Source organism: Calypte anna, chromosome 5A (genome assembly GCF_003957555.1).
Source record: "Calypte anna isolate BGI_N300 chromosome 5A, bCalAnn1_v1.p, whole genome shotgun sequence".
Lineage (NCBI taxonomy): Eukaryota > Metazoa > Chordata > Aves > Apodiformes > Trochilidae > Calypte > Calypte anna.
The window spans coordinates 297,859-311,892 of record NC_044251.1 but is presented as its reverse complement, the minus strand read 5'-3'; the positions used below and the strand labels follow the sequence as shown (position 1 = coordinate 311,892).

Below are 14,034 nucleotides of genomic sequence, written 5' to 3'. Positions count from 1 at the left end.
ACAGAATGACTGCACCACCAGGGAAGGATAAAGGAGCCCCAGAGTACCTGATGTTGATCCCAGAAAGTGGAAGCACAGCCACGGAGCTGCTTTATTTAAAGTATTCTTTTCCTATTTTTAATTAAGCCTGGCAGTACTCCAGAAATGACAACTACTGCTCGTCCCTCAGCCCCAAAACACATTAATTAAGTAATACAAGAAAATCAGCCCAAATTTGCCAGTTCTTAAGTTTATTCTTAAGAAATCCCAAGTGGCTGTAACTTTCCTGCATTTGCTCCTTTACGTTTGCAGTACTTCCATCACTTAACTTGCATCTAAGGACATCTTAGCACCCTCCCTCTGCTGACCTGGAAACAAACCAGCCTGTGACTATTATACAAGCAGAAAAACTTCCCTTTAGGATTTTAATTGTCTCCCCTTTCATGTGTAATAAATAAGCCAGCTCCTTAGTAATTGCAAAGGATTCACATATGACCAAGGGAAATTATAGATACATGAAAATACTGCATGTAGCTGCCTGATGGGAAGAGTCTGTGGCCTCCTGAGTCACAGACATGGTCGTGCATCTTCTAATGAATGGCATCCGCCCCAGCCTTGCAAAAAGTGTGTTTTATAATAGCAGCAGTAGCTTTCCAGGAGAGCTGTGATCTCTAAGGGGTGAAAGGTTTTGGAAAACACCTAGAGGAAAGTATTTTAGGCTCCATGTAGTAAAGTCTGACCTGCAAAAATAAAGTATGAAGGCTCCTAAGGGACGGGGAGCTGCGAGGTGCAGAGACTCTCTTCTGTCCCTGCTTTAGGGAGACTGTGCTATGAGACCTCACTTAGCTGTGGATTCGACCTTCAGAGGTCACCTCTGCTCTCACAGTGAAGCTTCACAGTCTTTCAAAGCAGCCGAGGCAGATCCAGGCAGCTGTCATCACACCACAGAGAAGTACTCTGAGGAATGTTTTCACTCAACTTGCAGGCTTGTAAACATGAAACGTCCAAGGACCTCAGATCCTGATCAAAAACTGACACGCGACTCTGGGAGCAGGGAAGTTCCCTTCCCTCTCCTATGGCACTCTATAGAAGTAACTATGTGGAAGAGACAAGTTCTGGAAATCAACATTGAAGAAGAAATCACCAAAAGACACTGGAGTAAAAGTTATCTATTTTATTACAAAACCAAAAATTATACAGATGCCTTTCAGTCTAAAATCAATGCCATAGACAGAAATGTGCTGGGGCAGGGTAAGTTCAACATAAACTCAGGCCATGGAAATGCCTTCACATGGATGAATCCCAGTGTGATGCAGTTCCTTCCAACATACCACATCCTTGGAGGATCAAGGAAAAAAGGGAAGATTTTTGATTCTGGCAGGAAGAGCAGATTACATGCACTATAAAGCCCTGGTTCTCTTCTCTGTCCCAGCTGTTTTCAGCTGTCATTCAAAGTAGAGCTGGAGAGGCCCGGGAGGACTTGCAGGATGAGGAGAGACATGCCCAGAGTCTCCTTCCAGCCACAACACTGATACACTCCTGCCCCAGGGTGCAAGGCAGGAATGGGCATTTTCATCCCTGTATCCAGGTGGACTGGCCAGTCATTCAGCAAGAAAAGCAACAAGGAAAGAGGGGAGCTGAGGCACTGCTCCATTCTGATGAGTTGCTTGGGCAACTCATAGGACCAGTTATATGAAGACAAATATTGTCTGCCTGATATTTCCAACACAAACCCAGAAAAGTAACCTGGCCATCACACAGCCATGCTGGTTGGCTCTTGCATGTCCATGTACAAGCATTGCCAGAAGCTACTCTGAGGCCTGTGCACACCCAGCACACCCAGGCTGTCCAGCAAGCCAGGATGCTGGGACCTGGACTTCTCCCATGAAAGTAAAAGGGGAGGTAATATAAAGCTTGGACCACAATCCATCCATAAAGTCAGCTCTAGCATAGCAACAGGAATACTCACCAATACCAAAGCTACTATCACTTACCACTTTTTCAGCTTCCTTTAACAACTGACCCAAGTTTGATTTCAAACTACATGTGAACGAAGGCCTTTTGGAGGAATAACATCAGGATGAGAAAAAGGGGATATGCTGAAGATTTATGTGACAGGTAGGAGCACTAGCTGGCAGGTGTACTGCCATATCCAGAAGAGATGCAGTGACTTTTAACAGCTCTGTTCTCCCCATGCAATCTTGTGGATCATTCCCTAGCCCTGGGGCTGGCTGACAGAACTCCTGTAGGCATCCAACTGGCTACTTCTGCTGGATGTATCTATGCATCAAAAAAACCCAAAAGCCAAACCCACAAGAAACCCCTAACACTAACCCAGCAGCCAGAGCTTTTAAATTCCTAAAATTAGCATATTAAAAAAGGAGAGGGGCTTTTTTGTTTGTTTTATATACAGTTGGATTCCTTTGTTACTCCTACAAAAGGATTATAGAGTGACAGGGACATTTAACTATACACTAAACCAAATCATTATGTGCCCTGGGCATTTAAAGAGAAGATGCAATCAAGAAGGGAGTTTGCAGGCCAAAAAAAAAAGCACATACATTGTATGTGAGAAACCATGAAGATACAGCAGGAGGATCTTCAGCAAGAATGCTCTTGCTAAAGAGACAACTTCTTTGTAGTATAGTGGTGTGATGTATACTTGAGAGATTACCAGAGGTGTTTTCAACCATGCCAAATTCATTAATTAGCTCCAATCTATTCTCCAGAGGAAGAATTATTACCACACTTAAAGAGTTATTTATAGAAAGTTTCTGTGGTTGGTTTGGGGTTTTTTATTTTAAAATTTTCATTTTTTTACCAAGGCACTAAACTTACTACATCAGGACACTGTGATGTGTTTATCTCATGCTGTCATCCAGGTGACATGCCACAGAGTGAAGACACTGCACTGGAACATGTTTTTTAGCAAAGCAACAAACCCTCAAGTGACAAGCCCCAATCTCTCCAGTAATTCAATACTGTCACAAGCAATTGTTGGTGTGATCTCATATGAGTGTCTCCCAAATATGGGTTCTTGGTCCAGAGGTGAGTGACACAAGGATCACCAGATCTGAAGTGGGCAGCTGCTCAGAACATTTCCTATGAACAGGCAAGTATTGCCAGTGGTTGGAAATGCACAAAGCAAAACCCTGTGTATCCAGTCACACTCCACCCAGACCTACAGTTGTTGATAGGGCTGTCCCTGCTGTGCTGCAGACTTTACCATTGTATCTGAGATTAAGTAAGGATCAACTATGGGAAAATCACCGGTAGTTAAACCAACCCCTGTGGCCTCTGAGCCTCTGACCAGGGCTCTCAGTCCAAGCCTTCAGTGTTACAGTAACATGATGCTGGAGTGTGGCAGCCCCGGAGGTACCAGAAACAGCTCATCAGGTGTGCAGGAGAGGAGCTTGGAGCCACCTAAGACAGAAGCTGTCATTGCAGATAGACCTTCATCAGTGAATGTGGCCCAAGCAACAGCATTGAAAGATCAGTGAACCAGACTCTTGGGGACCAGCAGCATGAGTGTCTTTCTGCACTGACAAATATGCTCTTTGCTCTTCAGCAAAGAAACAGGAAGGCTTCTGCTGCTTTTAGCAGGCTTCCCAATATTTTTATTGTTGGTACAACGCATAGATGAACACTGCCAGAGAGGAAGATGCAAAGCTTCACTCCACCGACTCTACTAGGCCTATGGCTCCCACATCCTTCCTACAGCATTAGACTCCCAAGGCATGGCACATCTTTGCTAAGCATATCTTCTGAGCCTGAATAGTAATGCATTTGCAGTTCATTTCAGTCCATCTGGCAACAGGTGCAGAAAGAATTTTTGCATGTCCTTAATACAACTCTTTTCTATTCCTGCTTTTAGCAGCTTTGCAGTGCACATATACTTTGGTGAAATCTGTGCTCCCCCACAGCCCAATTGTCCATGAGTTGCACAGGGCTTTAGAGTAAAAAAAGGAGGGGTTCAGCTGCTCCCAAGAAGCATTTGGTATCAGGGCCACTGTGTGCACATCTGCAAGCACAAGTCATGCTGATAGACTTGTATGGGGATATCAAGGTGGGCAACCTTAATGAATGAAGGAATGTTTGGTGACAGAAATGAATGCATTCATTAAAAGCAAAGTGTCCCTCCAACCCTAACAGCCTTCAAAAGCAAGGGAGGAACAGAACAGTGACTCCAACCCCTGTACAAGACAACTGTACAATTTACATATATAATTATATACAGTATATAAAATTCTCTGAGTCCCAGTGAACTCAACTTTATCATCAGTAGCTGTTCCAATTTTATAAAGTCATTATCCTGTTTACTCCCATTCTCCAAAGTATTAGATAATGGCATTGAAAAGCAATAAAAAACAAACCCAAACCCAAACCAATTATTAAAAAGTGCAAATGTTCTGGGTGCCACTTCTGCTACGTTGGATGTTGCTGATGCTGCATGCTTGCTCACAAGCAGCAAGGTGTCCGTCTGTCGCTGGATCTTTCCTTCCTTTGGATTGGCTCCTACCTTCTCTTTCTGTCTTCTGCTGCTACACCAGGCGACCTACTGAAAGTGTTGTGTGAGCAAGGAAGAAAAAAAATGAAACAAAAGCAGGGAAAGTGAATTAAAAACCAAATTAAAAGCAAAAGGGGGCCAGACTGATAAAGATACAGTGCAGTCTCTGCTGCAGCCATTGGGCCCCAGAAGGCTGAGATCTCAGAGTAAGCATTGAGGCTGAAAACAACCAGGGGCTAATGAGACAGCCTTGCTGAAAAAAGCATTGACTGAGTCACACAGAGCCCTAGGGACTGATGTATTTTTAAATATAAACTACCACTTTCCTCTCCCTCCCCTTCCTTGCAAACAGGGACACAGTCTGGGCAAACAACAGGTCTGATGTCTCTCCCTCTGCTCTTCCTCCTGCCATGGCTGATGCAGATGCTGGCTGCTGCCCAGCTGTCCTCCCACCACCACCCCTGTGAGCTGCAGCCAGCTGCCTCCCCTAGCAGATAAGCAGCCCTCCAGGCTGAGGGAAAGCCACTGCACTCTAGCTCTGCAAAAGCACAATGCAGTCATCTCCCTGCTCAAGGTTCCTAGCGACCTGCCTGCACCAGCAGTTCTGAAGCCTGCCAAGATGTTGAATCTGCAGTGGAGATCCAGAGTACTTGGAGATGGAGAGGGTCTCAGGACCCTGTTGAGCTATCACTGGATGGTGCACAGCTGCTGCTTGTGTTTCAGGTAGATGCTCACCTTCCCCATGCTTGTTTCTTCAGAAAGCTTTTGTTAAGCCCCTTATCAAAGGTTATTAAAGAATCAAAGCTCTTACAGATCAGAGCAAGAGCTCTGTGAATTAACTACAGATGCAAAGATGGTGAAGAGAAGACAGAAGTATGAATTTGGTTTTCAGAAAGGAGAAAGGTTACCAGACATGCCTCACTGGGATCAGTACTAATCAACATGCCCTACCATGGGAGGTGAAGATTTTAACCTGCAAAATTACTCCAGACAGTGGTACTTGAAATTGTCTGCAGAGCTCTGGAGTCAGACCTCACGGTGCTCAGTGACCAACTCATAAAACCAGCAGACTGACTTCAGTATCTACACATGCAATGCAGCATCTGAGTGCTAAACAAGGATGACCTGCCCTACCCTAAAGCACTCTGAGTGACTATGAAAGCAGCTAAAGCCAAAGTACACAAGTTTGTGAATGCCTCTGCTTAGCTTTTAGCAGATGACATAAATCAAATACATGCTTAGAAGTGAGGACACACGAGGAAGCATCACTACAATGTACAAGGCTTAGCTGATCTTCAGTTCTCTGTCCAGCCCATCTCATCAGGATCAGATAATGTAAGGAGGATAGGAAGACATAGGATACTTCTGTCATTACACAAATACATAGCTCAGGTCTTTTTAACATATAAAGGAGTCTAACCAGACATATGTTGGAGGCCTATAGAATAACAAGTGGCAGGAGAAAGACAGATAGAACTGCTCACTGTTTCTTGCAGTCCAAAATGAGAAGCACCTAGTGAAACCATGAGGCAGCAAGTCAAAAAGCAACACAAATATAAGGTTTTGTTCATGCCTCATGAAATGGTGTCATAATTCACTGCCATAAAATATGGAGGGCAGAGAAGAGTCTTCATGGGAACTTGTCCATGGAGTAATGTAATGTAAACACAACAAATCACCAAAAACATTCCTTGCTAGAGGCAGGGAGAATAGGGTAGGAGAGTGTTCACCCAATAGTGCTGTATCCTGTTCTAATTCCTTAGCAAAGTACCATCTGCCCCAGCTGAAGACACAGTGCTGGACTTTGAGATGGCACAACAGAACTGCACTTTGCATATTCACATTTCTTATGAACAACTAACTTGATATTTACAGATGTTTCTATATCAGTATTGGTGATCACAGGATCAGGGGAGAATGAATTTTGGGACACATGGTTATCACAGAAAAAAAAGGAATCATTTTTACAAGATACTCACTGAAAGGGTTTAGGCCTTGTCTTTTTCCACTGGGAAAACTGCTCAGGCTACCTGTAAAATCCAAGAACCATGTTAAAGGCAATAAATGCCACGGCACGATAAAGAAGCCTCCTCACTGTTGCTGGAGGGCAGGTTCAAAAGAACTCCTCTGAGAATGCCCACAGCAGGTCCTATCAGCACTCCTCAAAGATTCACATGCAAGAGTCAGGCTAAGATGCTGGAGATGAGAAAAGTTGAATACTTGGTGGTGTAGTCATGAAATACCATGAAATACAGAGGGCAACAAACAACCGTTCAGCTTAGACTAAACAGTGGAAGGAGAAAGAATAAGGAAAGAAGGAAGGATGCAAATGGTACCCTGAAGTTTCTCAAAACAGTTTTTGCTAAAAGCAAGCAAATTAACATCATGGAGGCAGGGAGCAGCCAGAAAAGTGTAGGTACAGCCACAGACAGCCCACATTTACTACATCTTAAACTTGGACCAAACAATCCAAGCCTAAAATCAGAGACCTGAACTCATACCTTGCAGAAGGGCAGGGACAGATATCAGGGTTGTGACTGTGTCGTTAGTTACAGGCACACGGACCCTACACCAGATGGAGCTCACGACACAGGCTCTCTCATTCAACAACAAACAGGCAGTGGGTACATGCAGTTCAGGGGTTACAGGGTTTTCCTTCTCTCTGCAGTATTTGCTCAGCTCCAGCAGGAAGTGACATGCTGTTCAACTACATACACACCCTCCCCACCTCTCCTTTTTAATTAAGACATTTTGATCCTGTTTCTGGACTGCACTCTTGGTAGCTGGCTGTTGGCACAGATGCTGCCTAGGTTCCACCCCTAGAAGCCCTGTCAAGTGTGCTCAACACCTACCACCTGAAAAGCTTTTGGATGGCAAAGCCACCACAGGATCTAAACTGGCAGAAGGAAACTTCCCGTCAGCTGATGGAGGGACATTTCAGTGCTTAATCCCTTAGCTCCTCTTTGGGCATGCACAGAATGCTGACTTTGTCTTCTGAATTTGGAAGAACGTAGTGGTAAAACTCAACTCCAGCATTTTGCAGCCAGCACAACTAGTATAAGCCTTGCTCAGATCTGCAGTCTTCCTCTCCAAGATCATTGGGCCTCCAATTAATCTTGGGTCAAGTAACTTTCCAGCAAAGCTTTATAGTGTGTGTCTATCTTCTCTCAAGAACCCTGCCTTTTGACTAATGTACAGAGCTAAATTTGTCCTTTGATCACAGATGGTTCTCCCCTCATCTCAGGCTGTGCAGACTGCACCGATGAATGCTAACTTTTAACAGGCTGTAAATCAGCCTGCTTTCCTTCCACAATTCCTCAAACAGACAATCCTAGATCAAATGATGGCAAAGACTCTTTCTGGCATCCTCCAAGCACTCACTGTTCTGCCCCAATTTAAGAAACTATTTGCATCCTTCTGCAAGCCTTCGAAGGCCAGCTCATTGTGGCTGCTCCATTTGAGACCCAGGAATGGAATTTTGCCACCTTGAGTTGTTTCTGAAACAGGTCTCGTTTAATCAGAGGGGCAGGAGCTGTGCAAAGTGGCCACCACCAAGCAGATTTCCTAGCACTGTTTTGGTTTCATCTAAATGGCAATTTATAACTGAAAGTATGTCATCAAAAAAGCTCCCAACTAGATCTTGGCATGGACCCACAGTGACCTCACCCCCAAATGTTTGGAGGCCGTTGTACAGAGAAAGCAAGAGATGGCAAATACAGGGACTAGCTGACTGACTGCATGGACCCCTGATCAGGATAAAGGCAAGTTGGAGAAGTGGTAAGCTACCCATTATTTCTTAATTTAGAAGTTCTTGTGGACAGGAAGCAGAGCAAACATGCCATCTACCACCTCACAAATTCATGACTTCTTGAAAAAGAGCCATCCCAACCTTAGTTACTGCACCTCTAAAGTAGTCTCTTCCAGCTCTTCCTTACGTGTTAGTACCTGCTCCCTGCACTCTCCCCTCTTTTAGTCCTCACCATCCTTTAGCTCCCTTCAGTCCTCCTTCCACATAGTTTGTCCATTTATCTTTGATGCTCAAGGTCTGTCACACCTTTAGGAGGTCCGTGGAACTCTATGATAAAAACAGCCCCTTTTTTGCACCCTGTCCTCATACTGCAGAGGAATCCATGAGATCATGGCTGTTTTCAGCAAACAGCTGGGCAATCAGACACTCACAAAAATGTATCACTGCTTTCTTTCTCCTTCATACAGGCTCAAAGATTCACATTTTCTTCTCTCTCTCATATTTTTTTCCTTTCCATAAACTAAATTTTGAACACTTGGTTAGCCAAGGCAGCAGACTCCAGAGAGTCTTATTCCAGGCCAAATAGTAATAAAACTCATTTGGCATATTTGTCTTATTGGGAAGGTAATAAAATTAAGAAACAAGGTTGCTATTTTTGCATGTCATTCTTCAGCAAGGTACCAATTACTCAGAAAAACAAAACAAAACAACTTTCCCTATGCTAGGCAAGATGAATGCATCTCAGCTGACAATTAACGTAACAGGCATATAACTAAGATGTCAGCAAAGCACCTAGAAAAGGCAAATTCCCAACACCCAAATGCACCAACCCTTCCCACTTGAGCTAAACCTGAGGACAGAAATAAGAAAAGTTTAAGCCTGGAGAATGAATGCTACCACCATTCCCAACTAGCATGGTGGTTACAACAAGAGCTGTCTATACAGCCATAAAACACCTGTACAGGAAAGTAGTCCCCTGAAATCTCCCTGTTTGCTGCCTTCTGCCAAGCAAGTCTGCCCACACTCAGTTATTGGATGTGGGTTGAACAGTCTCAATTCATAACATTTCCATGAATATCAGTTTGGTCCAGATCCTAACACAAGACAAAGCAAAGATGAAAGAGGAAGAAAAGGAAGGAGGGTGGGTTGGTTACTTAGGTACTTAAGAGAAAGGAAAAATATTCATACAACCCATTTCTCCCCCAACCTTAAAGTGCAATTTAACTGTGAAAAAGGGCAACAGTACAGCCCTCTGCTTTCTTTCTGAGCAGTTTTCTCTGCATCATCCACTTTCCCACATTCTGTATTTAGTAACAAAGAAAAATATTATTTCTGTTAGTCAACAAGGTCTCCAGAGAAGGACTGGGTCTGCACTGGTTCATACATCATCCAACCTACACAGCTTAGACAAGAAAATATTGTTAGCAGTGTATTACTCAGAGAGGACTTGATGTGAACTAGTTTCCAATGACTTCTACAGTACAAGTAAGGTTCTGTGCAAAGCTCATCTTTTTGCTCTTTTTCTGTATAGTACTTAACACAAAGGCCTGTGATAAGGGATATAAGACAGAGCCGTAACACAAATAATGAACTATATTTGCATGTATTAATTCCTTTCATTTTCTTAACACAATCTGTGGCACTTTTGAATCACCTGGAAGAAAACAGATCCCCGAGTTTGCTGTAACTCCATGTCAGTCTCTTACTCTCATGCAATGGGGAAGAGAAAAGGCACCCACCTCCTTCCTTGCTGACTCCCAAGCACCCTTTCAGCTCCTGAAGTGAGATGGACTTGTCCTTGTTGAGGTCACAGTAGTCAGTGAAACGTCGGGCACATTTCTTGGGCTTGGCTTTCTTCTTTACATAACGCTTGAAAGGCTTCAGCTCCCTCTTGTTGATGTCATTGCTGCTGTTGTTATCCAGCTGGCTGAAGTACCAGTGTACCACTCGCTCCTCCAGTGTGTGGCTAGGATCTGGCTCAGAGAACCTGGAACAAAGCACAGGCCCCCAGCAAGTGGGTGCTCTCACCAATGCTGTCAAGCACATGCTGAGGAGACAGAGGTGCTTGCTGGGTCAGACACACATTATGCCATACTTAAAGCAGGCAAAATATTTATGTCTTACCATCTCCACCTTTTAGCTGGGCTTTTTGAGATTAACTTTTACAAAAAATGTTCTTGAGCACTAACAAGTGGTGCCAAGAGATTCCTGGAGACTGACAGCCACAGTAGCTCTGGTTCTCCTTGCACCAGTTATTGAAGCCCTGCCTAATCCCAGAAAGGATTCCCTTTAGAGAGCAAGAGAGGAACTCCATGGTTCTTTTGACTGTTGGGCTCCCATTTACCAGCAGGAGAGTAGTTTCTGTGTCAGCAATATCTAGACTTCAGAAAGGGAACAAATAATGTAATGCAAGACACATTCATTATTCGAAAATGTCCTTGGCAAGATGAAACATTCTTCCTGTATCTATTTATGTGATCTAAACTCCTGTGCTGTATTTTCAGCATATTTAATGCTTTTCACATGGTTGATTTACACACAAGAATTCCACAGCAAAACAGCACCACAAATCCATTAAAAGCAATACTATGGAACTGACAACTTCAGCTTGCTTCATTTCTTACTCACTATGACATTGCAAGTTTGATGTTACTTGGCTCATGTTTTATTTCTGAGGACAACAATCTCAGAGAGGATGAGGAGAACAGGAGGAAAAGAAAAAGCTGATACAAATAGAGAATGCTGCTACCCAACATCAAGCCATCACTGAAGAGGCACTGTTACACCATACCATTTAAGCAGTGTCTGGTACTCTGCAGCATCAGTGGGAAAGGAATAACTACCTTGATGATACCAAGAACCAGGGAAGACACTTTCTAAAGAATTCTTTGAAATTTGCACTAAGCTAGTCCATTTTTTCTCCATGCTATTAACAAGCCAGAAATAAAAGCCAGAATTATGTTGAAATGAGGCTGAGACTCAAACAGTTTTCCTCCCAAGACTAAAGCATTTTAGTGCATAGAAATAAGTGGATAGTCAGACAGGCTAAACTGGCACTGATTGCTCTGACTTATTTCAGCAGACTTCTCCAGCTGCTGTCTAAATCCCTTCCCCAGCAAAAAGGGACAGTTGCATGCTGCAGGCAGTCAGATTCTGGTGCAAGGTTGGAGCATTCTCTGATGGGGAAATATGAACTCGGGTACCTTGTAAAATGCACTTTAAGACTGTCACTGACCTTGTTTCAGAAACTGGTAGGATACCTATTTAAATGGTCACTGAAATTTTCTTTGTTGGGAACTAGACAGGAGAAAATTCATTTGACCTTCTCGTATGACCAGTTTTGCCTCTGAAACCCAGCTACTGAGCCTGAAAAACAAAAATCCCACCCTACTGCTGTAGTAATTTAAATCACTAGTGGAGTCTGCAACATCCAGAAAGCAAGCACTGGAGCTTGGGTGGAGAACTGAGATCCCCATTAACCTTCTCTCATAGATTTTACAAATGAGGACACAATTTAGAAAACTGGGTCCTATCCAGAGACATCTGGATCCTCTCAACTAGTAAATACACAGTGGGGAGGAGCAAAAAATTTTGCCTAATTTTTACTTGAAACTCTCTCCATCATTGAATTATTCATTAAGCAGCAGCCTGACTTTCAGCCACAGCATCTGTTTAATGCATGGTGGCATAAACTCTGTGGGGGAGGAGGAAGAGGTTGGGAATAAGCCTGGCACAATTTTGGGAGCTAACATACAAGGCAAGCCCCTGGAGTCATCTCTGGAGAAGAAGAAATTGCAAAAAACTCCCCAAGAAGGTAGGAGAGTGCCTGTCTTTTTCAGACCCTTGAAACTGTATGCAAAGACTAGATGATCTTTCAAGGTCCCTTCTAACCCCTAGGATTCTATGATATCAGAAGAGAATAAAACCACATTCCATGGCTTGTTTCTATGACATTTACAAACACAGCCATTCTGCAATCTCTCTCATACAATCTCTCTCTCCATTTTGGTAATGAGCTGTCCATCATTTGAAGACCATCACGTTTCCAATAGTGACAGCCAAGTTCTGTATTGCAAGAGACAATATTCTGGTTTTGCTGAGACAGAAGAATAAAACCTGAGCCTTTGCATGTGAGATTCCTCTCATCTATATGCCTTAGCCTGCACTTTTTTTCCTGAAGGCCCACAGCTGGAGGCAAAAATGGAGAAAATAGCAGAGTATCTTATAACCAGCAGCAGAAAGACAACAGACAGAAACACAAAGCCTCTCTCTACCTGCTGGAGAGACTCAGGACTAAAAAGTGCCTCTTTTTCAGAGGTACATCAAGAATGAGGTCTTATGAATTCCCAAGAGAGGCAATAGAGCTCTCTTCAGCATCTCCATGAATAAAATCAGGGGAAGCCACAGGCTAATACAAATACATTGACTCATGGGGTGATGATACTTCATTCTTTGCCATTACAAATATGGGGAGAGCTCATGCTGAAAACTGCAGCATGCTGATGGAGCTAAAGGGAAACAGCTTAACTGCTGTGATTGTAGAAGGAGGAAAGATAAGGCCACTTCTGAGTTTCTACCACTTCCAGTTGGCTGGTTTAGCAGGACTGCAGTTCCTGACTTTGTTGCCTACCTTTTCTGATGATCATCCAGAACCCCAGCTCAGGAAGGATCCACATCATCTCAGTGCAGTCATATCTCCCTCACTCATGAAATTAAATGATACACTAAACAAGGCTGATGTTACATCATTGTATCTGACTATCTTGACTTTCACAGCTGCCCATGCAAGACACATGCACTATCCAGGAAACATGAATTGCTGCAACTTGACAGCACTGCAAAGCCATCTAGCTTTGATGATGTGCTATGACAACCAGCACACCTGCTGCATCAGCTGAAGTTAATCTGGGGGCTCTGTCCTGCAAGCACAAACTTTGCAGGAATATTTCAGGGGAATTTCCCTCTATTACCTCTCCATTGCTCTTGCAAGAGAAATAAACCAGCCCTCAGAGGCAAACTTCATTTGCTGGGCTGCCTCTCTACTCACTCAGATCACAGAAGAATCTGAAAAAGCAAGAGACCAAAGCTACCCTGTACATTCTCAGCTCCCAGCAAAACAGCGTGTCTTGCTCTAACAGCAGTCACACAAAAATCCCCCGAATTTCAGTCTCTCCCTCCAGTCCTGTAGCAGCCTTGTAAATAGTAAAGACAGACATAAAGCAAGACAAACCTCTTTTAGGGTACGGCGCTTCAAGGTCCAACCAGGAGTTCCAGCAGAGACTCAGGAACAGTGCTCCGAGCCTGTAGCCACAGGGTTGACCAGCCTGGATCAGTGCTGTTGCTCTGAGAGCGACTGACCTCTCTGCTGGTTAGCTCAGGACTGAGCCCCACCTGTGTCTCAGGCCTCACCTTTTATTGGCCCCCTGGTCCTGCTCATGTGCAGTGGGTCCCACCCTAATCAGGCACAGGTGGGCTTGACACAAGCTCATGCTCACTCCCTGGCAATTAGTGGCACCTGGTTGCCTCGTTACACTACAGACACCCTTCTCAGTCCTCTCTTATTGACTACATTACAGCTGTACTTACTTTTCTTCCTAATTCTTCCTCTTTAGCCATCTATTGCAAAACACCCAGCCCTAAAGAACAAGTGCTGGGGAAGTAAAGAGCTCTGTGTGAGCTGATAATCCAAATGAAAACTGCTATTACTGGATTGTAATGTATATAAGCCAGTAAGTTAGCTCCATTATGCAGCATAAACCCACCCATAACCAAAGAATGAAGAGAAGCAAGGTCTGCCACT

At 43.8% G+C, this 14,034-nt stretch overlaps 1 protein-coding gene across 1 annotated transcript in view; it reads right to left on the bottom strand.

The window, feature by feature from the left end:
• Positions 1–6,073: 6,073 nt before the first annotated feature.
• SMOC1 (SPARC related modular calcium binding 1) overlaps positions 6,074–14,034 on the bottom strand; it is a 110,341-nt gene continuing 102,380 nt past the window's right edge. The window contains exons 11-13 of the mRNA XM_030451798.1: positions 9,974–10,221; positions 6,466–6,516; positions 6,074–6,180 (exon numbers count right to left, since the gene is read on the bottom strand). Coding sequence (XP_030307658.1) covers positions 6,074–6,180; positions 6,466–6,516; positions 9,974–10,221 — 406 coding nt within the window. The remainder of the gene's footprint in view (positions 6,181–6,465; positions 6,517–9,973; positions 10,222–14,034) is intronic.